This window comes from Oryx dammah, unplaced genomic scaffold (assembly GCF_014754425.2).
Source record: "Oryx dammah isolate SB20612 unplaced genomic scaffold, SCBI_Odam_1.1 HiC_scaffold_5, whole genome shotgun sequence".
Lineage (NCBI taxonomy): Eukaryota > Metazoa > Chordata > Mammalia > Artiodactyla > Bovidae > Oryx > Oryx dammah.
Window position 1 is genome coordinate 48,168,998 of NW_024070189.1, and position 24,479 is coordinate 48,193,476.

Sequence of the window (24,479 nt, forward strand, 5' to 3'; positions counted from 1 at the left end):
ATGCTATATATAAAATAAATAAGTAACAAGGATTTACTGCATAACGTAGGGAACAATATTCAATATCTTGTAATAACCTATAAGGGAAATAATCTGAAAATTTTATATATATATGTATATATATAAACACTGAATCACTTTGCTGTGTACCTGAAACATACAATATTGCAAATCAACTATACTTGGGATTTTTAAAAAATGAGCAAGGGGTAATGAAAAAACTGGGAAACATAACCACAGTCACAGTTACGTATGTTTTACCATACATTTATACTATAAAGGATGTCCTCTCCTACAAGAATGCCTCATCCTTCCATGGCCCCATCCTTCCAGGCCCAGCTCGAGTCAGCCCCCACTCCATCTGAGAAGCCTTTGCCCATCCAGCTTCACAGGGCACGTCCTTGTTCTGAAGTCCCATCGCACATGTGCACACCTAACTAAACAAAGCGCTTCTTGCCTTGTATTCTACTTACTGGCATGTGTGACTCATTTTCCTCCTAGACTAGGAGCTCCCTGAAGGCAAAGAACATGTCTGACTCATTCTCAAAGCCCCACAGCATTCAGCCCTTGCGAAAGGAAATACTGTTTGACTAGATCAACTCTTAGTCGCTAAATCCTAGCCCACGTTTCCTCCGAAGAAAGCTATCCAAGAAACGTCAAGGCAATGCATCGAGTGCTGGGTGTCAGGGAAAGAAAAGCTCCTCTCCAGTACGGGGCCCCATCATTTACTCCCCTGCCACAGGCAGCATGTCTGCGACTTACATCCAAGTCCATCTCCGGGTACTTCCGGCCCTTGCTTTTGCCCAGACACTTGGTTTTTCCTCCTTCGAGCAGCTGGCACCAGAATCCTTTCTTTGGATCAAACCTGTGGAGGTGGGGAAAGCCTTCATCGTTCCTCAGCCTGGAAACCCTCCTGGCACTCTCCAACTCAGAGGCCAGACCCAGTAGGAGAAGAACGTTTAGGGGGGGTTCTTTTGCTTTTTAATAAATTCAATCTTTATCAAGAAATGCTCTATCTACAATTGTGTTTAAGCATGGGTATCACTGGAAAGTTGCTGTTGTTTAGTAAACTCCAGAACTGACAAAGCAAGACTGCCTTCAGAATCCAAAGTCATGCTGGGCCTTCCAGGGTATTCTGGGGAGATCAGGTGCTGTTACCGGGAGGGGAGGTATAGTGATGTCAGAATTCAGTCCCAGATCAGCAACTATGTGGAGATTCTTGGGCATGAGGACAGCAGGAGAACAGAGTTTCCTTCTGGCAGGAGAGCGAGATAGGGGTTTCTGAATGGGTCACAGGGCAGGCATGGTGATGCTGAGGGCAGCTGTCATTTACTGAGATTAGTACATGCTGGGCACTGAGCCAAGAGCGCCACAAGATAGTGGCCCTCGGGAGGTAGGAATTATTATTATCTGTACCCTCAACCTATAGAGGAGGAAAGTGAGGCTTGAAGGAACTAAGACACAAGTTCAAAGTCCCACAGTTAAAGTAGTAATGGGTCTGGAATCCTCACCCAGGCATCTCTGCTGCCACAGCTATGCCCTTAGCTGCTGCTCCTCTCTACCCTCAGAGCAAAGGACTGACTTTCTTTCTCTACCTTCATCCTCCAAAGTAGGGAGATGGGGATATTCTTGCTGCAGGGCTTTCTAGAGAAGGTAGCTGGGGAAGGAGACTTTATTTATCTTCCTGAGACCCCCTCATCCAGCTGTGTGTCACGGGTCTGTGATTCACCCTTGAAGACAGCCCCTCCTCAGCCCTGAGTCCCTCAACACAGGCTGGCACTTATTCACCTTGGGAGGGCATTCTCCTTGCACTGGGTTTTAAGTAATGAAAATTATTAACTGTTGACAATATTTATAGTATCTTTTTCCTTAAATTATATTTAAGTCATAAACTAATGCTGAGAAACCCTTAAGGGTATTAGAGCTGCTCATTGCTGGTCTAACTTAAACACTCTGAAAATGTTCAGTCCAGATTGAAAAGAACACCCTAAGGGAAGAACTACCAGAAGAGAACAGAGTCATCACCTCCCTTTTTCTTGAGTCAATACCTTTGTTTATATGACTCAAATCATATTAACTTTTCTGCTAAATTGCCATCAGGGCCACGCATACTTCCTCATACTTGCTGACTCTAATCTGTGTCTCTCTCCTAATCATTGCAGCCTCCGGCTTTTGGGCCCATGTGCCTGTTTAGAACATCCCCTGCTGAAAGGCCATGACGACACTCACGCCAACGTTCTGTGGTAGTCAATAGTGTTTGCCACCCCAAGGAACTTCTGCACTGTGTCCATCACTTTGGCAGGTTCGGTTCGCAGCAGTTTGCCATCCAAGACCAGAATCTAGAAAAAAAGAAAAAGAAGAGTGTGATCTGAATCTGTTTTCACTGCGGTGGCCAACAGGCCCCCAGTCTTCTGGGTCAGCAGCCATGGTTATGGGTTGGGGACCCTACGCTCTGTAGAGTGCCTCCTCTTCCTCCTCAGACAGGAGGCGTCCTTGTGCCTCAGTCCTGGGCAGTCTTGCTCCCTGCCTTCTTCTGACTGATGCTGTCCTCTCCCAGCATTTAATCCATCACCAAGACCCTGTCTTTCCCCTCTGCCCCTATGACACCACCTTCTCTGCCTCTCTCCAAGTTTCTGGACTACATGTCACTCTCCTGCCTAAACCCTCCAAGGGTTTCCTTAAAATGCCTTAGCAACCTGGCTGTTTACCTCTCCAACTTGGCTCTCCCTCCCTCCCAGGGCCTATTCCAGGGCTTTCTGGGTCCCCTTAGGGTTACAGTCTGCTGTGATGGGACAAGGGCTTGGGATAAACAAGACTGAAACCTTTGAAGATCCCAAAGACGTAAGTGTCCAACGACCGCATTTCTGGCCCTGTCACTGGTAAAAGAGATCTTGAGTCTCTCAGCTAACTGCCCCAAGTCAGTGCTATGGCTGCCCTTCCAAGGGTCAGGGATAGGCCTACCTGGTTGGCGTGAAAGGCGCTGAGCCAGCGCTCAATGTGGGTGGCGTACCAGCCAGGGACCAGGCAGCGGTTCTGAAGGGTGCGCAGTTTCAAGGATGCATCGGGCCCAGCAGTAATCACCTCATGGAAAGTGTACTTCAGGGCTACTGGGTCATCGTGGGCTCGCTGGTGCTGCAGACAAGCAGGGAGAGAAGGTCAGTGTGTCACATGGAGGCACCGAAGGGAGAGGCTTTTGTGGGGCAGTAACTAGGAGCTGGCCAGGACACCAAGCTGGAACCAGCAGCCCTGGCCTCAAGATTTGGCTCTACCTGCCACTACCCTTTGACCTCAGGTAAGTCACAGCCCCCTGAAGCCCTAGTTTCCCCATCTTTGCAAGATGGGGGTCAGCCTAGGTCAGAGTTTCCAAATGCTGGTCCCCTCGCACCGTCTCTGTGGTCTCTGCCATGCCCACCTGTGCATGCCAAATCAACAGCATTGTCTTTATGTGGACACATCTTACTCACATAAATGCATTTCAAAACAAAACTCAATACTGCCTTCACAGACAGAAAACTAGAATCAGCTGTCGTATATAAAGATAATAAAGGTAATCATTCATAAATACAATAAAAATAAAGCTATGTGCTCACACACCAGGCAGATACAAATGTCTGCTCCAAACCTTGATGTAGTCAGGTGGGCGGAGCCCGTAATAGGCTTGGGGCCCTGGTACGAAGAGACACCACAGAGGTGGTTTGCCATGACACAGTGAGACAGTGGCTATCTAAAAGCCAGGAAGGGAGCTCTCACCAGGAACCAGATCAACTGGTACCTCAGTCTTGGACTTGAGATTTCTAGGCTCCAGGACTGTGAGAAAAAAATGCTGCTGTTTAGGCCACCTAATCTATAATATTTGCTGTGGCAGCCCAAGCAGACTAAAAGAGAAGGACTGAGGAAGAACTGGAAAGGGGAAGACACCAAGTTTGAAGCACCTGAGATAATGCCCCAGGCAGTTGGCATCTGCAGAGTGCCAAAGTCCAGAGATCACGAGCCTGTTCACCAGGGGTGACCCTCAGGAGCCCCCACACCCTCACTGAGCATTACACACAGCCTGAGCCAGGGGTGGGGGGACAGCCCCCCTCCTCCTGATCTCCCCTCTGAGGCAGGCCATCATCCTTCCCTTCCTTCCAGCACCTCCCTGGACCGTCCTGGGAGGAATCAGCCCCCCTTCTCCTTATCCCACCTCAGCCACAGACAGAAGAAAGAACAGGGGCTTAGACCTGGAGGAGCTGAGTTCAAAATTCCAGCACATGAGCTAGTCACCGGCTTGATGAACCTTGGTCTTCTGTCTGTGAGAGGAGACACAAAGCTCTCCGCCCTCTAGAGGAGGAGGTGCATTAGGACGGAACCCAGACGCCTCCACCCAGGGCTGCTTTACCTCTGCCTCCTTCTCCTCCCTCTTTCCTCCCCCCATAAATACAGATGGTCAGTCTCTGCTCACTGCCGGGGCACAGGGTAGGGGGCAGCAGGGCACGCAAGAGAAATGGCTTCTGTTCCCCCGGGATCAAAGCCCAGAGGAAAGGAGAATATTGGGGTATAGAGAGAAAGTCCTAGAGAAGTGAGAGGAAGAGTGAGGTTGCACAGCAGATGAGGAGGGTAACCAGGCTTGGGAGGGAGAGGAGGGGAGAGGTCTGTAGGGAGATCTGCACCCAGACTCCTATCAGCCTGTGGTCACAATGAAGCCCCAGAAAGGAAGCTCAGAGTGTGGCCAGGCCTACAGTAGGACCAGCTCTAGAGCAGGAAGCCCCCGACCCTGGCATAAACATAATTCCAGCAAGACTGGAAGGTAGGGGAGGAAATCCCCCAAAAGACACGAGCTTAGGCTTTCTTATAAGCCAAGTGGAAAGGTACTCAGAAAAAATTCAGTCAGGTCATTGATATTAAAGGAAATTCTAGTTCTTACACAATCAAGTACAAACTAGAAGCTGCGTTCCCTCACATAAACCACAGTCCAGGTAACTTTAACTTCCTTACCTGATCAGGCATTTGCATCCTGCACTAGGAATGGCAGGTCCTGTGTTCTTTCCTTCTCTGAATTCCCACCCCCACCCAGAGCCCAGTGAGGAGGCCACAGATAGCATGAAGCCCAGATCACTATTCACCAAATCCTAGCTTCAGCAAGACAAAACCAGCCTCCACCTCTACTTGGAGAATCAGAGTCAGAGCAGGTCCCCAGATGAAGCTGGGAGGGGGAGCAGGTAACCTGGCTGGGACTCAGCATGGATTTCTGCCCAGCTCCTCCTCTGGGCTGGGAGCACAGTGGAGGGGACCCTGTTCTTACCCACCAGTGCACTGCAGGAGCCAGTCAAGGGCAAGCACAAAGACGACGCAGGAAAAGTGTTTGCTGATATTTATTAGTGGCTGAGTGGAGGACACAGCCCGTGCCACTGCCCAGGGCCCCTCCCCAGCTCACCTGGTACCAGGAGTAGGCTCGGTCCGCTGGGTTGATGAGGATGGTCAGGACCTTGGCCTTGGGTAACAGGGCAGCTGCCCGCCGGGGAGCCACTTCCGAATCAAAGTAGTTGGCGCTTTTCTCAAAGTAGAAGTCGGAGGTGGTGTTGGAGGGGATAGGGAAGAATTCCATGTACCTGCAGGAAGCCCACAGAAGAGGGCTCACAGGCAAGATTCAGGAGGAGGGGCCTGGGGAACGCAGCCGGGAGGGCCAGGCTCACTGGGGGGTGGAACGTGAGAATGCAAGCAGGCACGCTGCTCTCAGTCTAACGAGGACTTACTTGCCAGGATCCGAGACAAAGTGGCCACTGGCAGACTCCTTATGAATCAGTTCCTTTTTCGGGGAGACCTCAGGGATCAAGAGGATCTGAAGACTTGTGGGTGTGATGTGCGTGGCAGGGCGGGGGGCGGAGGGAGGTGTGTACCCATGGGAAGGGGTTGTGTCTTTTCTTAAATGGGATGCTCCCAGAGTGAAACTGACAGGGCCCTAACCCTTACTGCCACTAGGGGGCGAGCGGGGACGCTTCTGACCCGGGAACCCCCAGCGCTGAGGAGAAGGACGCCCTCTGCTGCCTCCAGGCTGCAGGGTTTCCTTCCTGATCTGATGGTACTTTCTAAGCTGTTACTGTAGACCAGCAGACAAGGAGGGGAGGCGACTGACTGCCTACCATCTGTCCCCCCACACTCCGCCTGCCTCATATGGGTGAACCTCACAGCTTCCCAGACGAACCTCCCACATCCCGCCCAGAGTGACTGTCCACACCAGTCCTCTGAGATCACCTCTAGGTTGAGGGCCCCTCAGAAAAGAAAATAAAACACTCCAGACCCTCCCAGGGGCACCTACTCACGCAAGATGGAGCTACAGCTTCAGAAGTTTCTGGGAACCAAAGCCCACAGAGCCCGTCTTAGTTAAGGGCATAGGATCCCTACTCTATCCTGTGAGGCGAGGTTTCTCCTGGGTGGTCCCAGGGACCCATTTATCAGATTTCAGAGTTACCCAGGGGCCTGGGGGATTGCTGTACCCCTACAAACAAAATATTTGGAATGGAGCTGAGAAATTGCTAGTTCTCTCACATTTCCAAAATTTCTTTACAAAATAGCACCTTTATGTTCACAATTCATTGTTGGTTATACCTAAAGGGAGAAAGCTCTGAGAAAGAAGCTTTTTTGCTAAGTCTATAGCAAAGCCATCTGGCAGCAAACCCTGACTTCAGAATCTTACTTGGCATAAATGTTCACATACTTTGCTACAAATATAATAATAAACTTGCTAATGGGTACTGCCCCAGACCTTGGTGAAGGTGCTGTTAATATGCTATGTCCCTCTAAATCCAGAAAGAGGTGACTTCCAATCATGCATCTGGTTACAATGGATTTTAGGTAAGAGATTGTGGCAGTATCAGAGAGAGAAAAAGACAGCTAGATTGCCTGACAGATGATTGAAAGAAAGAAACAGAAAGAGGCTGCTGGAAATACACAGAGAAATACCAAAAAACAGAATAATGCCCATGAGGTCTCTACTCAGGTAAATCACAGACATAAAAATAATAATAAACAATACACGTATAAGGTTAGAAAAGACAAATAAGAGAGAGGCAAACATAAGAAACACGGTGTGGAAGCATCCCCTTCAGCACCCACACCCTGGGGTAGCCTCTGGTGACAGCTTCTGGTAAGAATCTGCAATTCCAGCCACGCTCCCAGGAGACTCTCTGAAGACCTAACAAGCCACCTCTGAAGGGTTCACAAGAACGCCTCCTGCTACAGGGTCAGTCACACGCAGTGGAAAGGGCCAGCTTTCCGGTCAGAACACCTGGATTTTTAACCCCTGTTCTGTCCTCAGCTCTCAGGGCCTCAGGCGTGTCCCTCTTCTCTTCTTGGACTCGTGAAGGCAAGGAAGGGGAGGGACTCTAACGTCTAGTATTCCCTGAGTCCAGGCAATAATACAAAGGGGCAAAGGGCTTCCTCATCAAGTGTCCCATCTTTGTGCAGGCTCCAACATTATGACTCAAGGGTCACCGCACTCTGTCCCTGTTTACAGGAACTGGCTGCGTGTGAGCAAGCGCCAGCTGCTTCCTGCTGTGGCCTCAGCAGACCTCCTCCTTGGCAGCCTCCATGGCGGCCGTCCTGTCCCACTGCTGACAGAAAGACCCACTCACCAGTCGATGCCTTTGTGATAGTTGTGGCCGTTAAAAAACTGGATCTCCTCAAAGGTCTCGGAGCTGGGGTAGTTGCTGCTGAGGTCAGGGTGCATGCCCAGGAACAGATAGAGGGCCGTGGTGCCTGCAGGGAAGGAAGGTGGGTGAGACCTGGGCCCAGGCCCCCAGCGAAAAGACAGAGTCTGAAATCCTGAGTTCTGGTCCTGGCTCTCCGTTACTCACCAGGAGACACTGGGAAAGTCCCTTCTCTTCTCTGGGTTTAGTTTCTTCATCTCTACCATGAGGGAAACACACTATAACTCAGGACAGGCAAATACAGAGCTTGCAGGTGGGCGCCCCAACTCTTGAATCCACTGCAGACATCACTAGCCCATCACAGCACTCTTCATCACAAAGACTTGGCCTCAGAATCCTTCTCAGCACTGTACTCCGGCATTCACATCCACCTGATCACTGTCCCCTCAAAACCCCAGAAGATGGTTTCTGCTGGCCCCTTCAAGCCCTGGGCTTCGGTCCTCTCTAGCACTTGGGAGGAACTCAAGGACAAGGGAGTTCCAGACTCGCCAGCCTGCTGGGGTGAAATTCTTGAAGGGCTAAGAAATCTGGCCCAGACGCCTCCTCTCTGAGTGCCCTTCCTTCACTCACACTCCCTCCCCATTCAACAGCACAGGGCTGACCCTCTCCCTTCAGAGAGTCCATTCCTTTCCTACACAGATCTACGGTTAACATGCTTTAACGAGAGGTTTCAGAAGAGAAGAGACCTCAGAGTTCAGTAGTTCAGAGTATATATTTTGGGGGCACAGAGACCAGAGCTCCAGACCTGGATATGCCATCTCCTAACTACATGTGTTAGAGAAAGTGACAAGTTCTGTGAGCCTGGAGTGTTTTGTCTGTAACGTGGAATAGCCATCCATACCCATGTAGTATGCATGTCACCACTGCAGACAGTCCTAACGTGTCACAGTCTCTTTGCCCTGACCCAGTTTTGCCAAGCACTGCTCAGTCTTGCAAAGCATCTGATCTGGGCTTCTCTGCTTGGACTCAGAAACTCCCAAGAGGACACCAAGAGAGCTCCCTGAGGCTGTGGTTCACAACAGGAGAATTCAATGCCCAACCTCTACCCTTCCCACCTCCACACTGATGGGCAACTCATGGTCACCCCAGCTTTGGTCCCACTTCCTGGGAAAGAGCATGTAGATTACTGGGGAGTGGGACCAGGGCGCGACGGTCCCCAGAATTGTGTGGCCGGGACAGCAGGGGAAGCTGTCAAGACAGTAAGGGAAGCTGGTCAAGAGTGGAGAGACCTGCCTGTTTTCTGGGGGCCGATGATGAGGAGCTTTGGGAAGCGGTCACACGTCTTCTCCTTGGACCAGATGTCCTTATGGCGCTTGTCTTCGCAGGGATCCTAAAATGACAGTGGAATAGATGTCAGGGCGGGGCGGAGAATGGACTCAGCGAGTGGATTCCAGACCCCGCTGCACATGGACGTGTGGCTCTCACAGCCCTGAGTGACAAGCGTAACTACACATGTCCTTGCCACATCCCCACCTCAGGACACTGAGCTACTGGTAGGCAGCAATGATTCCTGGTCAGTCTCCCATTCCCAGACAAAGCCTTAGAAAATGCTCACCCCAGCACTTGGCGCATAACAGGAGCCCACAGGCTCCTACTGTTGAATTTAAAAGCTCACCAAGAGGTCAGAAAACTTTCTCTGTGAAGTATAGTAAATCTTTTGAAATGTTTATTAAATATTTTAGGCTTGGATACTACCCGGTCTGTCACAACCACTCAACTCTGCTTATTGGAGCTTGAAAGTAGTCACAGACAGTACGTACAAGAATGAGCATGGCCAAGTTCCAATAAAACTTTATTTATAAAAATAGACCACAGGCCATACTGACTTAAAAGCTAGGTTGTGGACACCTGGTCTGAACTGTGAGACCATCAATTCAAGCTTCTGCTCCTAGTTTTTGACAGTCCCCACTGGGGCAGACAGCCAAAGTGGAAATGATGCTCAGTTGCAGAAGTGTCTGGTGGTGAAATTAAAGTCTGATGCAGTAAAGAACAATACTGCACAGGAACCTGGAACATTAGGTCCATGAACCAAGGTAAACTGCACATGGTCAAGCAGGAGACGGCAAAAGTGAACATCAACATCTTAGTCAGTGAACTAAAGTGATGGGAATGGACGAATTTAATTCAGATGACTATTGTATCTACTACTGTGGGCAAGAATCCCTTACAAGAAATGGAGTAGCCTTCATAGTCAAAGAAAGAGTCTAAAATGCAGTACTTAAGTGCAGTCTCAAAAACAACAGAAAGATCTCGGTTCATTTCCAAGGCAAACCACTCAGCATCACAGTAATCCAAGCCTATGCCCCAACCACTAATGTTGAAAAAGATGAACTTGAACAGTTCTATGAAGACCTACAAGATCTTTTAGAACTAACACCAAAAAAAGATGTTCTTTTCATCACTGGGAAGTGTAATGCAAAAGTAGGAAGTCAAGAGACACCTTAGGTAACAGGCAAGTTTGGCCTTGGAGTACAAAATGAAGCAGGGCAAAGGCTAACAGAGTTTTGCCAAGACAACACACTGGTCATAGCCAACAACCTCTGCCAACGACCCAAGAGACGACTCTACACATGGACATCACATGGACATCATTTTGAAAGTCAATATCAAAAATCAGATTGATCATATTCTTTGCAGCCAAAGATGGAGATGCTCTATACAGGCAGCAAAAACAAGACCAGGAGCTGACTATGGCTCAGATCATGAACTCCTTATTGCCAAATTCAGATTTAAGTTGAAGAAGTAGGGAAAACCACTAGGCCATTCAGATATAACCTAAATCAAATCCCTTATGATTATACAGTGGAAGTGACAAATAGATTTAAGGGATTAGATCTGACAAAGTGCCTGAAGAACTATGGATAGAGGTTTGTAACACTGTATAGGAGAGAGTGATCAAAACCATCCCCAAGAAAAAGAAATGCAAAAAGGCAAAATGGTTGTCTGAGGATGCCTTATAAATAGCTGAGAAAAGAAGAGAAGGGAAAGGCAAAGAAGAAAAGGAAAGATACACCCACCTGAATGCAGAGTTTCAAAGAATAGCAAGGAGAGATAAGAAAGCCTTAGGTGAACAATGCAAAGAAATAGAGGAAAGCAATAGAATGGGAAAGACTAGAGATCTCTTCAAGAAAATTAGAGATATCAAGGGAACATTTCATGCAAAGATGGACACAATAAAGGACAGAAATGGTATGGACCTAATAGAAGCAAAAGATATTAAGAAGAGGTGGCAAGAATACACAGAACTGTACAAATAAGAATGACCCAATAACCACAATGGTGTGATCACTCATGTAGAGCCAGACATCCTGGAGTGTGAAGTCAAGTGGGCCTCAGGAAGCATTACTGTAAACAAAGCTAGTGGAGGTCTTGGAATTCCAGCTGAGCTATTTCAAATCCTAAAAGATGATGCTGTTAAAATCCTGCACTCAAAATGCTAGCAAATTTGGAAAACTCGGCAGGGGCCACAGGACTGGAAAAGGTTAGTTTCCATTCCAATCTCAAAGAAGCACAATGCCAAACAATGTTCAAACTCCTGCACAATTGCATTCATTTCACATGCTAGCAATGCAATGCTCAAAATCCCTCAAGCTAGGCTTCAACAGTACATGAATCAAGAACTTCCAGATGTACAAGCTGGATTTAGGAAAGGAGAGGAACCAGAGATCGTATTAAAAACATGTGCTGATCATAGACAAAGAAAAGGAAAAACCAGAAACACATCTACTTCTGCTTTATTGACTACACTAAGCCTTTGACTGTGTGGAACACAACAAACTGTGGAAAATTCTGAATACCAGATGGGAATACCAGACCACCTGACCTGCCTCCTGAGAAACCTGTATGCAGGTCAAGAACCAACAGTTAGAATTGGACATGAAACAAAGGACTGGTTCAAAATTGGGAAAGGAGTACGTCAAGGCTGTATATTGTCACCCTGCTTATTTAACTTACATGTAGAGTATATCACGCAAAATGCCGGGCTGGATGAAGCATAAGCTGGAATCAAGATTGCTGGGATATGCAGATGACACCACCCTAACAGCAGAAAGGAAAGAGGCACTAAAAAGCCTCTTAATGAAGGTAAAAGAGGAGAGTGAAAAAGCTGACTTAAAACTCAACATTCAAAAAATTATGATCAAGACATCCAGTCCCATCACTTCATGGCAAACAGGGGAAAAAATGGAAACAGTAACAGACTTTATTTTCTTGGGGTCTAAAATCACTGTGGATCGTGACTGCAGCCATGAAATTAAGACGCTTGCTCTCTGGGAGAAAGTCATGACAAACCTAACAGTGTGTTAAAAGACAGAGACATCACTTTGCCAACAAAGGTCCATACAGTCAAAGCTATGGTTTTTCCAGTACTCATGAACGAATGTGACAGCTGGATCATAAAGAAGGCTGAGGGCCAAAGAATTGATGCTTTCGAACTGTGGTGCTGGAAAAGATTCTTGAGAGTCCCTTGGACTGCAAGGAGGTCAAACCAGTCAATCCTAAAGGAAATCAGTCCTGAATACTCATTGGAATGACTGATGCTGTTCAAATACTTTGGCCACGTGATGCGAAGAGCAGATTCATCAGAAAAGACCCTAATGCTGGGAAAGACTGAGGGCAGGAGGAGAAGGGGGCGACAGAGGATGAGATGGTTGGAAGGCATCATCCATTGACTCAATGGACATGAGTTTGAGCAAACTCCAGGAGACAGCGAAGGACAGGAAAGCTTGGTGTGCCACAGTCCATGGGGTTGCAAAGAGCTGGACACGAATGAGCAACTGAACAACTGGGGCAGACTTCCCAAAGGACTGTCCCTTAAGCTCTCTGACTGGTCCCCTTTCCCGGGCTCAGAGCCTACTGGAGTGAGAAGGGATGTAACAGACTGAGTCCAGGCAGGCCAGCAGCTGCTTTCCACACTCATTTATACCATGTTCACCTGCAGTTCTATGATGCTGTTTTTCACAGGCTGTGTGTGAGTGTGCATTCACATAGGTTCTGCATGGGAGGTCTCCTGTGCACAAGAACAAGTAACAGCGCCCCCGTGGTGAGCAAGTGTACACCTGAGTTTACACTCGAGAGAGTATGCAGGCCTGAGGACCAAGTCCCTGAGCCTGTGCCTGGAGCGCAGGCCTGTGGGTGCTAGGCCTTCCCTCCCTGCAGCGAGGTATCCAGGCCACCCACCCCACTCACCTGCCAGAGCGGGTCCTTCTCCTCGGAGAAGATCTGGAAGTACTTCTGGGCCAGCTGCACCGGGGGCAGCGTCTGCAGCCGGAGGTTGGTCCAGGAGTGCAGGAAGCGCACCAGGTGCTTGAAGGTGTACAGGCCCAGGCGGTCATTCCCGTAGTTGGACAGGTGTGTCATGAAGATGCTGATCTGCTCCAGGGAGGAAGATGGGAGGCAGGGGCTGTCAGCCTCTGAGCCTCCTTCACTACCTTCACCCCCACTTCTGACCTGCTGCCCTTGCTTAAGCTTATGGTGCCACTCGATGACCAGTCCACGGTTCACCGGGGCCATTGGTAAACTTGCCACGTGACCTTGGACTAGGTGCACCAGGTGAATCCAGTCTGACACCAAGCACAGCAGCCCCGAAAGGGAAGCTGACCTCCTGTGCAGACACGTGGGTGCTCTTTTGTACTTTTTTGGCAGGAAGGTGAGGGGGTACATGAACCACAGGAATACATGGTTACCCCACAAAGCTGATAACACCACCACTTGATATCTATCCAGCATTATCAAAGCACAGATGATTATTTCCATTTTACAGATAAGGAAAGAGAGGCCCAGGAAAAGAGGTGAAAAGTTTAAAATGCACTCTACATCTATAGCGAGTGCCTTTTAAACTATATATATCAGTACATATATATAAATGTATACAGATAGTGATATATAGTTTAACATTCACTTTATCATATATGTTAATAGGCAATATTTATATATTTATACACACACAAGGATTGGAAAAAGAACATGGAGAAAAATGCCAACACTATTGTACAGAAGTGCAAGATGATAAAAGGAAACAAAGGCTGCTCAGATTCTCTGCCAAGGTCACACAGCAGGTGGGGACAGGGCCAGGGCTGGAATGCGGGTTTTCTAACTCCCAGCTGCACACCTGCTCCCACCCTCCCCCAGGGATGGCGGTCCGGCAGCCCCTCCTCACTGCCAGCCAAGGGCTGGGGAGCACTCACAGGGTTCAGGAGCACGGTCAGGAAGAGCTCGCCCCCATTGATGATCTTGTCCAGCTCACTGGAGCCACCCGGGTACTCGTTGTAGAAGATGGTGTGTGTGAAGAGGCCGCAAGTCTGCCGCGGGAGGACCTGGGGATGGGGCGGGAGAGGAGCTATGGCTTCTCCAGGTCCGGATGGTGGCAGGCAGAGTCCTGCCAGAGAGGCAGCCTCCTAATGTGACCACACAGCCCCCACCCTTGGGGGTCTTCCCCACCAAAGAACATCTGCAGCCTGTGACAGTCCCCCAAGTGAGCCCACCCAGCCTTGCCAGTTTACATACGTAAATACTTTTCACATTTCTCTGTACAAAGTGAGCAGACTCCAAGGTAATAGGGACTGGCAAGGGAGAATCTTTCTGGCAACCTGGCCTGTGTGCCCAGCAAGGCCCCCTTCCCTCTCTAGAGCAGCACCCCCAGGCACGCTCTGTGACTCCTCTCCTGGCTTTAGCACTTGCCTCCTGGCACTCTCGGTTGTGCACTGATTTAGCTGTTTCTTATGTGATCCACCCTCTCCGTCACCACCTTCATCCCCAGGGTCAGTAGGAATGCCTGAAAGGAGGAGGTCAGTGGACGGATGGATGGAGGTGTGACTCTGGCCTTCCCATAGCTGCCCATCTGGACTGATGAGAACTATCTAGCCACTCCAGCGGCTGAGGTCAAAAACTGGGAGTAATCTTTCTCTCTCTTATATGCTATGTCCAACTCATCAGCAGTTCGTGTATGCTCTAACTACTAACTAAGTCCAGAATCTGAACACATTCCAGCACTGCACCCTGGGCCAAGCCACTGCACCTCAACCAGAAGACTGCAGCAGCCTCCACCTGCTCCCCACTTTATCCCCTAGCAGCCAGAATGATGGAAATCCTTTTAATTTATGAGTCAGGTCATCAGAGCACTCCACTCAAAACCCTCTCACCACAGACTAAAGCTCAAGCCTATCCAGGGGTGTTAGTTGCCCTACATGACCCGGTCCACCAATCACCCTTCTGACCTCATCTCCTGCCATCTCCCAACTTGTCTTCCAGCCACAGTCACCTGTTAGTTGGTCCTCAAAACCACCTGCACAAGCCTGCCTCACGGCCTTTGTGCTTGTTTTCTCTGCCATGCATGCTCTTCCTCATGTAGCAGCATGGCTCCATCCCCAAAAGGCTCTCCCTAACCATCTTGTTCAAGTTTCTTCTTTTCCTGCATGCACGCTAAGTCGTTTCAGTCATGACCGACTCTGCAATTTCTATGGACCATAGCCCTCCAGGCTCCTCTGTCCATGGGATTATCCAGACAAGAATATCAGACTGGCTTGCCAGGCCCTCCTCCAGGGATCTTCCCGACCCAGGGATCAAAGCCTCTTACATCTCCCTGCCCTGGCAGGTAGGTTCTTTACCACTAGCACCACCTGGGAAGCCCTCTCCTCCTCTGAGCACACCCTTTCTCCATCCCCCTGCTTGATTCTCCACAGCACTTATACCATCTGACCATTATATACTTTACACAGTTACAAATGCACTGTCTCCTGTCACTAGAATGTCAGGTCTACAAAGGTGGGGACTTCTGTTGACTTTGTGGATTTCAGTATTCCCAGTGTGTAAAAAAGGGACAGACACATTTCACGTAAGCCAATAAATGGATGAGACAGAGGCCTGTCCCAGGGCCTCATCAGAGGCCTCTTAAAAAATGTTCAGCCACCTGATACTGTCACAAAAGCCTGAGTCGCTCACTAAAGAGGCAGACTGGTCTCCTTCCTCCCTGGGATAGAGAGCCTCAGGTGACAGAGGGGACAGCAGAAACCCCTAACCAGGTCCCCAAAATCCTGCCTCTCAGGCTCCGGGCCGCACTCACCATGATGCCGTTGTGGATGAAACCACGACGGTAGCGGGCTGGCTTCAGGTGGGGGTATTCCTCCGTGCTGGTCACACGGATGTTCCACACCTGCTTCCAAGCCTCGTAGAGCTGCACGTGCACAGGGTACACGCCCGAGTGGTGCGGTGCCACCGCGTATCCCATGTCTGTGGGAATGCCATGCTCCTGGGGAGAGGAGGGCCAGGGCAGGGTGAGCACAGGGATCCTGCTCCTCTGGGCCTTACTTCCTCTTTGTCGGGCAGGGGAGAGAAGTCAGAGACTAGGAAGGCAGGGCGGCAGGTCCGAGACCTCGAGGTGCACATGGGGAAGCTGAGGCTCGGGGCCCAGAGTCTCGGAGGAAAGCACCGGCCGAGCTGGGACTTCAGCTCTCAGCCCAGTGCTCACTTCCTCCTGCTCCAGGAGTGAGGAGCAAGGATGGGCATCCTTCTGCCTTCGTGGTCTCTATGACTGGCTGGTAGCTCAGGGGCCACTAGCACCAGGCCTTATTCTCTCCTTGCTGGGCACCTCCTCCAGCTGTCCAGGGCTCCTAGTCTAGCCTCAAGACAAGAGCTTGGCTCCGGAAGCCAACAGTCCTGCGTTTAAGTTCTGGTTAGACCTCTTATAAGCTGGGGTGGCCTCCCCAAGCTTCCGTTTCTTATCTAAAATGATGCTATCAAGATACCGGGCTCTTGGGTATCAATGAGTCTTCAATGAGACAGTGGCTATAAAGATGTTAATAAAAAGCTGTCACATGGAACTGCAAAAGCAGCGGGAGGCCAGCAGTTCTGACCCCCAGTCCAGCCCCAAGCCCACCCAGCTCTGCCCTGCAGGGAATCTTACTCACGACAGCGAACTTCTTGTTCAGGGCCATCTGCTCGGCCAGCACAGACTGGTTGTGGAAAAGGTGGGGCTGCATGTGGCTCCACATGTGGGGGAACCACCAGAACTCCTTCACATAGGACAGCAGCAGGTCATCCCCCGCATCCTCGGCGTCTGTACCTAGAGCCCAAGCACAGGCAGCTCAGCCCAGCCCACCTGCCTCAAGGCCCAGGGATGGGCGTGGAAGGCCACTGCCCACCCAAAAGTTGCTCAGAGCAGTTCTATGAGCTATAGGGCAGCACAGAGAGAGCCCCAGTCCAGGTCCTGGAACCATGTGGCCTTGAGTCAGTGGATGACTTCGGCCAAGCTTCCCCATATTTGGGCCCTCGAGGTCTGTCTGTTCAATATGCAGTTCAGATACAATGATCCCAATGGTTTCCTCTAGCTCTGACTTGCTTGCTGTGATTTTATTCCTGTTTTTCTGTGTTGTCTTTTACTTATTAACTTATAGATGTTTCTTGTATATATACAGGATGTTTAAGCTGTCTTGTGTATATCACCCCAACTACCTCTCATATGCTAAGGGTTGTGTGTGTGTGGCTCAGCCATCTCTGACTGTTTGCAACCCAATGGACTGCAGCCTGCCAGGCTCCTTTCTCCATGGAATTTTCCAGTCAAGAATACTAGAGCGGGTTGCCATTTTCCTACTCCAAGGGGTGCAACCTGCCTCTCTGTGTCTCCTGCACTGGCAGGCAGATTCTATACCACTAGGGCCAGCTGGGAAGCCCCGTTAAGGGTTAAGAACATAAAAATACTGACAAACAACCCAATGTTGCTCTTATTTGGCTTTGGCATTAAGCTGCAGACTTTCCTCGCAGAGCTGCAGACTAGGAGAGTTTGCCTAGAATTTAAGAGAGGCTGTCCTCACTGTGGCCCAAGCAGGTGGCAGCTCAAGTGAATACTCACTACGGATGACCACTCATGGGCTCTTCCCTCCTGCCCAGTCCTGAAGGGTAGCATGTGAGGAACGAGGGAAAGTCACCAAGAGGAGGGCAAGTATGAACCAGACAGCCTTCAACCTTCAACCTCAACCCTTAAGACATGAAAATAAACTCGTTCCAGGCCAAGAACAGGATAAAACCCCACAAGAACAACTAAATGAAGTGGAGATAGGCAACCAACCTGAAGAAGAATTTAGAGATGCTAAAGTGTGAGCTGCTCAACTTTGTCTGACTCTTTGCGACTCCATGGACTATATGTAGCCTGTTAGGCTCCTCTGTCCATGGAATTCTCCAGGCAAGAATACTAGAGTGGGTTTTCATTTCCTTCTCTAGGGGATCTTCCCAACCCCGGGATCAAACCCAAGTCTCCCTCATTGTAGGCAGATACTTTACTCTGAGCCACCAGGGCATAAGAATTTAGAGTAACGACAGTAAGCATGATTCAAAATCTCGGAAAAAGAATGGAGGCATAGATCATTAAAATACAAAAGATGTTTAACAAAGAGCTAGAAGATTTAAAGAACAAACAGAGATGAAAACAATACAATAACTGGAATGAAAAATACACTAGAAGAAATCAACAGCAGAATAACTGAGTCAGAAGAAGTGAGCGGAAAGACAGAATGATAGAAATCACAGCCATGGAACAGAATAAAGGAAAAAAATAAAGAAATGAGGACAGTCTCAGAAATCTCTGGGATAATATTAAATACACCAACATTCGCTTTATAGGGTCCCGAAGGAGGAGAGAGAGAGAGAAAGGGACTGAGAATATATGAAGAGATTATAGCTGAGAAGTCTCCTAACATGAGAAAGTAATCACCCAAGTCCAGAAAGAATCCCATACAACATAAACCCAAGGAGGACCATAAACGCCCCAATACATATTAATAAAACAGACAAAAGTTGAAGACAAAAAAATATTAAAAACAAAAGGCAACAAATAACATACAAGGGAACTCCCCCAGAGTTATCAGCTGATTTTTCAGCAGAAACTCTGGAGGCCAGAAGGGATGGCACAATATATTTAAAGTGATAAAAGGGAGACATCTAGAGCCAAGAACACTCTATCCAGCAAAGCTTTTGTTCAAATTCAATGCAGAAATCAAAAGCTTTACAGACAAGCATAAGCTAAGAGAATTCAGTACCACCAAACCAGCCTTATAACAAATCTTAAAGGACCTTCTTTAGGCAGAAAACAAAGGGCGGACAACGAGAATCAGGAAAATTACAAAACAGGAAAGCTCACTGTAAAGGCCAACAAAGTAAAAGTAGGAAATCATTCCTATACAAACCTGAGATCAAACCATAAATCTAGAAAAAGAGGAGAGTACAAATGAGGAAAATTGGAAATTAAGAGACCAGCAACTTAAAACAATCTTGTGCATATGTAGACTACTATATCAAAACCTCAGGGAAATCACACACACACACAAAATCTACAAAAGATACAGACTCAAAAAAGGAAAAGTAATCTAAATACAACAGTAAAGATAGACATTAAATCATAAGAGAAAAGAGCAAAAGAAGGAAGAAAAACCAATCTTTAGAAATAAATCTAACAACTAACAAAATGGCATTAAAAGCATACATATTGATAATTACCTTAAATGTAAAAGGATTAAATGCTCAAACCAAAAGACATAAATTGGCTGAATGGATACAAAAATAAGACCCATATATACATATGCTATTTACAACAGACTCTTTTAGGAAGGGTCTTAGGAAGCATGACTACAAACAAAGCTAGTGGAGGTGATGGAATTCCAGGCGAACTATTTAAAATCCTAAAAGATGATGCTGTTAAAGTGCTGCACTCAATATGCCAACAAATTTGGGGAATTCAGCAGAGGTCACAGGACTGGAAAAGGTCAGTTTTCATTCCAATCTCAAAGAAGGGCAATGACAAAGTATGTTCAAACTACCACACAATTATACTCATTTCACATGCTAAAAGGTAATGCTCAAAATCCTTCAAAAGTATGGCTTCAAAAGTATGTGAACCAAGAAATTCCAGATGTACAAGCTGGATTTAGAAAAGGCAGAGAAACCAGAGATCAAATTTCCAATATCCATTATAGAAAAAGAAAAGGAAGGAATTCCAGAAAAACATCTACTTCGGCTTCACTGACTACAGTAAACCCTTTGACTGTGTGGGTCACAACAAATTGTGGAAAATTCTAAAAGAGACAGAAATGCCAGACCACCTTACCTGCCTCCTGAGAAACCTGTATGCAGGTCATGAAGCAACAGTGAGAACTGGACATGGAACAACAGACTAGTTCAAAATTGAGAAAGGAGTACATCAAGGCTGTATATTGTCACCTTGTTTATTTAACTTATATGCAGAGTACATCATGTGAAATGTCAGGCTGGATGAAGCACAAGTTGGAATCAACATTGTCGGGAGAAATATCAATAACCTCAGATATGCAGATGACATCACCCTAACGGCAGAAAGCAAGGAGGAACTAAATAAAGAGCCTCTTGATGAAGGTGAGAGAGGAATGTGAAAAACTGGTTTAAAACTCAAGACCAAAAGAAACAAAGAACATGGCATCCAGTCCCATCACTTTGTGGCAAATAGATGGGGGGAAAATGGAAACAATGACAGATTTTATTTTTGTGGGCTCCAAAATCACTGTGGATGCTGACTGCAGCCATGAATTAAAAGATGCCTGCTCCTTGGAAGAAAAGCTATGATACCTAGACACTGTATTAATAAGCACAGACGTCACTTTACCAACAAAGGTACATCTGGTCAAATCTATGGTTTTTCCAGTAGTCATGTACGGATATGAGATTTAGACCATAAAGAAAGCTGAGGGCCAAATAATTGATGCATTTGAACTACGGTGCTGGAGAAGACTCTTGAAAGTCACTTGGACAGCAAGGAGATCAAACGAGTCAACCCTAAAGGAACTCAACCTTCATTATTTCCTGGAAGGACTGATGCTGAAGCTTGAGTACTTTGGCCACCTGATGTGAACAGCTGACTCACTGGAAAAGACCCTGATGCTGGGAAAGACTGAGGGCAGGAAGAGAAGAGGGCAACAGAAGATGAGATGGTTGGATGGCATCATTGATTCAACGGACATAAGTTTGAGCAAACTCCAGCAGACAGTGAAGTACAGGGAAACCTGGTATGCTGCAGTCCAATGGGTCGCAAAGGGCTGGACACAACTGAGCAACTGAACAACAACAAGGTCAGAATGGCCATCATCAAAACATCTACAAAATATAAAGGCTCGAAAGGGTGCAGAGAAAAGAGAATGCTCCTACACTGTTGGCGGGAATATAAATGAGTACAACCACGATGAAGAAGAATACAGAGGTTTCTTAAAAAACTGTATACAGAATTATAAATACCACATGATCCAGCAATAACACCCCAGGGCATATTCCAGAGAAAACCATTATTCAAAAGATACATGCATCCCAGGGTTCACTGCAGGTTTACAATAGCCAAGACATGGAAGCAACTTATCTATCAACAGATCAATGGGTAAAGAAGTGGTACATATATACAATGGAGTATTACCCAGCAGTAAAAATGAGCAAAATAATATCATTTGCAGTAACATGAATAAACCAAGAGATTCTTATAGTCAGTGATTAAGTCAAACAGAAATGACAAGTACCATATGATATCACTTTATAGGCAAAATCTAAGAAGTTGGTACAAATGAACTTATTTACAAACAGAATTAGAGTCACAGATATAGAAAACAAACCTATCACGGAAAACACTTAGAGAGATGGGAATACCAGACCAACTTACCTGCCTCCTGAGAAGCCTGTGTACGGGTGAAGAGGCAACAGTTAGACCCAAACATGGAACAGACTGGTTCAAAATTGGCAAGGGAGTACAAGACTGAACATCATCACTCTGGTTATTTAACTTATATGCAGAGTACATCATGTGAAATACCAGGCTGGATGAAGCACAAGCTGGAATCAAGATTGCCAGGAGCTATACCAATAACCTCAGATATACAGATGACATGACCCTAATGGCAGAAAGCAAAGAAGAACTAAAGAGCCTCTTGATGAAAGTGAAAGAGGAGAGTGAAAACATTGGCTTAAAGCTCAACATTCAGAAAACTAAGATCATGGCATCCGGTCCCATCACTTCATGAGAAATAGATTCATGGGGAAACAGTGGAAACAGTGTCAGACTTTATTTTGGGGGGCTCCAAAATCACTGCAGATGGCGACTGCAGCCATGAAATTAAAAGATGCTTACTCCTTGGAAGGAAAGTTATGACCAACCTAGACAGCATATTAAAAAGCAGAGACATTACTTTGTCAATAAAGGTCTGTCTAGTCAAGGCTATGATTTTTCCAGTGGTCATGTATGGATGTGAGAGTTGGACTATAAAGAAAGGTGAGCGCTGAAGAATTGATGTTTTTGAACTGTGGTGTTGGAGAAGACTCTTGAGAGTCCCTTGGACTGCAAGGAGATCCAACCAGTCCATCCTAAAGGGGATCAGTCCTGGGTGTTCGTTGAGGGACTGATGTTCAAGCTGAAACCCCAGTACTTTGGCCACCTGATGCAAAGAGCTGACTCATTTGAAAAGACTCTGATGCTGGGAAAGATTGAGGGCAGGAGGAGAAGGGAACAACAGAGGATGAGATGGCTGGATGGCATCACCAACTCAATGAACATGGGTTTGGGTAAACTCTGGGAGTTGGTGATGGACAGGCAGGCCTGGCATGCTGTGATTCATGGAGTCGCAAAGAGTCGAACACAACTGAGCAACGGAACTGAACTGAACCTACAGTTATGTAGAAAAAACATATGTGAACATCTCCATGACCTTGGCTTTGTTCAGAGTTCACTAAATATGATACCAAAAGCATAGAAAACAATGAAAAACAGATACATTGGCTTTCAAAAAAATAAATCTTCATGCATCACAGGACATTCTCAAAAGAGTGAAAAGACAAGCAAGAGAATGGCAAAAAATGTTTGCAAACCCACAGACTGACTATGGGATTAATATCCAGAATAGGTAAAAGATGTCGACAACACAATTTAAAAATTAGCAAAAAACTATAAAAACGTTTCTCTAGAAAAGAAATACAAGTGGCCCAGAGCACATAAAAGATGCAGAATATAACTGACTGATGGAAATCAAAACTATAATGAGATACAACCTCACACGGCTGTATGAATGGATATCATCAAAAAATCTACAAACAATAAATGCTGGAGAGGGTGAGGAGTAAAGGGAACTCTCCTACACCACTGGTGGGAATGTAAATGGATACAACCATGATGGAGAAGAATATTCAGGTTCCTTAAAAATCTGTATACAGAACTACCATATGAGCCAGCAATCCCACTCAAAGACATATATCCAGAGAAAACCATTATTCAAAAAGATACATGGATGCCAAGGTTCACTGCAACACTGTTTACAATAGCCAAGATACGGAAGTAACTTAAGTATCCAGTGACAGACAAACGGGTAAAGCAGAAGTGGTACAGGTAAAGCAGAAGTGGTACACATATACAATGGAGTATAAGTCACAAAAATGAACAAAATACTACCATTTATGGCAACATGGACAGACCAGGAGATTCTCATAGTCAGCGATACGTCTGACAAAAAATGATAAATATCATGTGATATCACTCACATGCAAAATCTAAAAAGTTGGTATAAATGAACTTATTTACAAAATAGATATAGAAAATAAACCTATAGTTACCAGAGGGGAAAGTGAGGGGTGGCTGAGAGGCATAAATTAGGAGACTGGGATCAACATATACACACTACTATATCTATATATCCATACAACAAATAACCAATAAGGCCCTACTATATAGCACAGGGAACTCTATTATTCAGTATTCTGCATTAATTCCTATGTGAAAAGAATCTATAACCAAGTGCATACAGGTATAGATCTAACTAATTCACTCTGCTGAATGCCAGAAACTGATACAACACTGTATACCAACTAAACTCTAATAAAATTTAAACATAATATAACATATTTCAGAATTCAATCAAGGAAATGAAAAGCTTCTACCTTGAAAACTCGAAAACATTGCTTAAGGAAGACCTAAATAATTGGAAAGCAACCCATGTTTAAATATTAGAATGCTTACTCTTGCTCAAATAACAATACTAGTCAGCCCAATATACAGATTCATTTCATTCCTATTCAGAGATTTTTTTTTCCCCTGAAGTGGGAGAAAAATTCCTAATATTTATTTGGAATTCCAAGGGATGCTCAAGAGCCAAATTTACGTTGCAAAAGTGTGTTACTGCATTCAAATGGACATATAAACCATAGAGTCTACTTGGAACACAGACAGAAACCCTCAGCCTAAGCTAAGAACTACAGATGAAAACAGACACACATCTCCATGACAATCGCCTGGGTTACGGGTCCTAAAATGAGACACCAAAGGCATAGAAAACAATGAAAATTAGACACGCTGGTCATCAAAAAAGTTAAGAACTTCCATGTGTCACAGGACATTCTCATGAGAGCGAAAGGACAACTAGAGCTTGGCAGAAATATTTACAAACCAGAGGCCTGCTACGGGTTTAAGATGCCAACAACACAATTTAAAAGTGATCCAAAAATCTGAACAGACATTTCTCTTAATGTTCAATACCACCAATTACTAGAGAAATGGAAATCAGAACTACAATGAGATGTCTTGTCATACAGGTCACAATGGCCATCATCATAAAACCAACAGGGTCCAACGTGATCTCTAAAAATGGAGCACAACACACTTGACCCAGAAAACCCCACAAATCATGCAGATCAAGAGGTTCGAATCTCCGTGTTCACTTTAAGAACACTCGAGAAACCACCCAGGCCATTAACCGTATGCATATCTGAAAAGCTACCAAGTGTCTGAAGGATGTCACTGTAAAGAGGCAATGC

At 46.6% G+C, this 24,479-nt stretch overlaps 1 protein-coding gene across 3 annotated transcripts in view; it reads right to left on the minus strand.

Moving 5' to 3' along the window:
• Positions 1 to 24,479, minus strand: part of NDST1 (N-deacetylase and N-sulfotransferase 1) — a 63,386-nt gene that overhangs the window by 8,857 nt on the left and 30,050 nt on the right. For 2 of the 3 annotated variants that reach the window (XM_040239592.1, XM_040239593.1), the window contains exons 5-14: positions 16,589 to 16,743; positions 15,745 to 15,930; positions 13,871 to 13,999; positions 12,873 to 13,055; positions 8,919 to 9,015; positions 7,611 to 7,734; positions 5,414 to 5,588; positions 2,962 to 3,132; positions 2,230 to 2,339; positions 763 to 865 (exon numbers count right to left, since the gene is read on the minus strand). In XM_040239592.1, the coding sequence (XP_040095526.1) occupies positions 763 to 865; positions 2,230 to 2,339; positions 2,962 to 3,132; positions 5,414 to 5,588; positions 7,611 to 7,734; positions 8,919 to 9,015; positions 12,873 to 13,055; positions 13,871 to 13,999; positions 15,745 to 15,930; positions 16,589 to 16,743 (1,433 nt within the window). Of the gene's footprint in view, positions 1 to 167; positions 514 to 762; positions 866 to 2,229; positions 2,340 to 2,961; positions 3,133 to 5,413; positions 5,589 to 7,610; positions 7,735 to 8,918; positions 9,016 to 12,872; positions 13,056 to 13,870; positions 14,000 to 15,744; positions 15,931 to 16,588; positions 16,744 to 24,479 lie in introns of those variants that run through there. The other variant, XM_040239595.1, reaches the window with a different exon arrangement.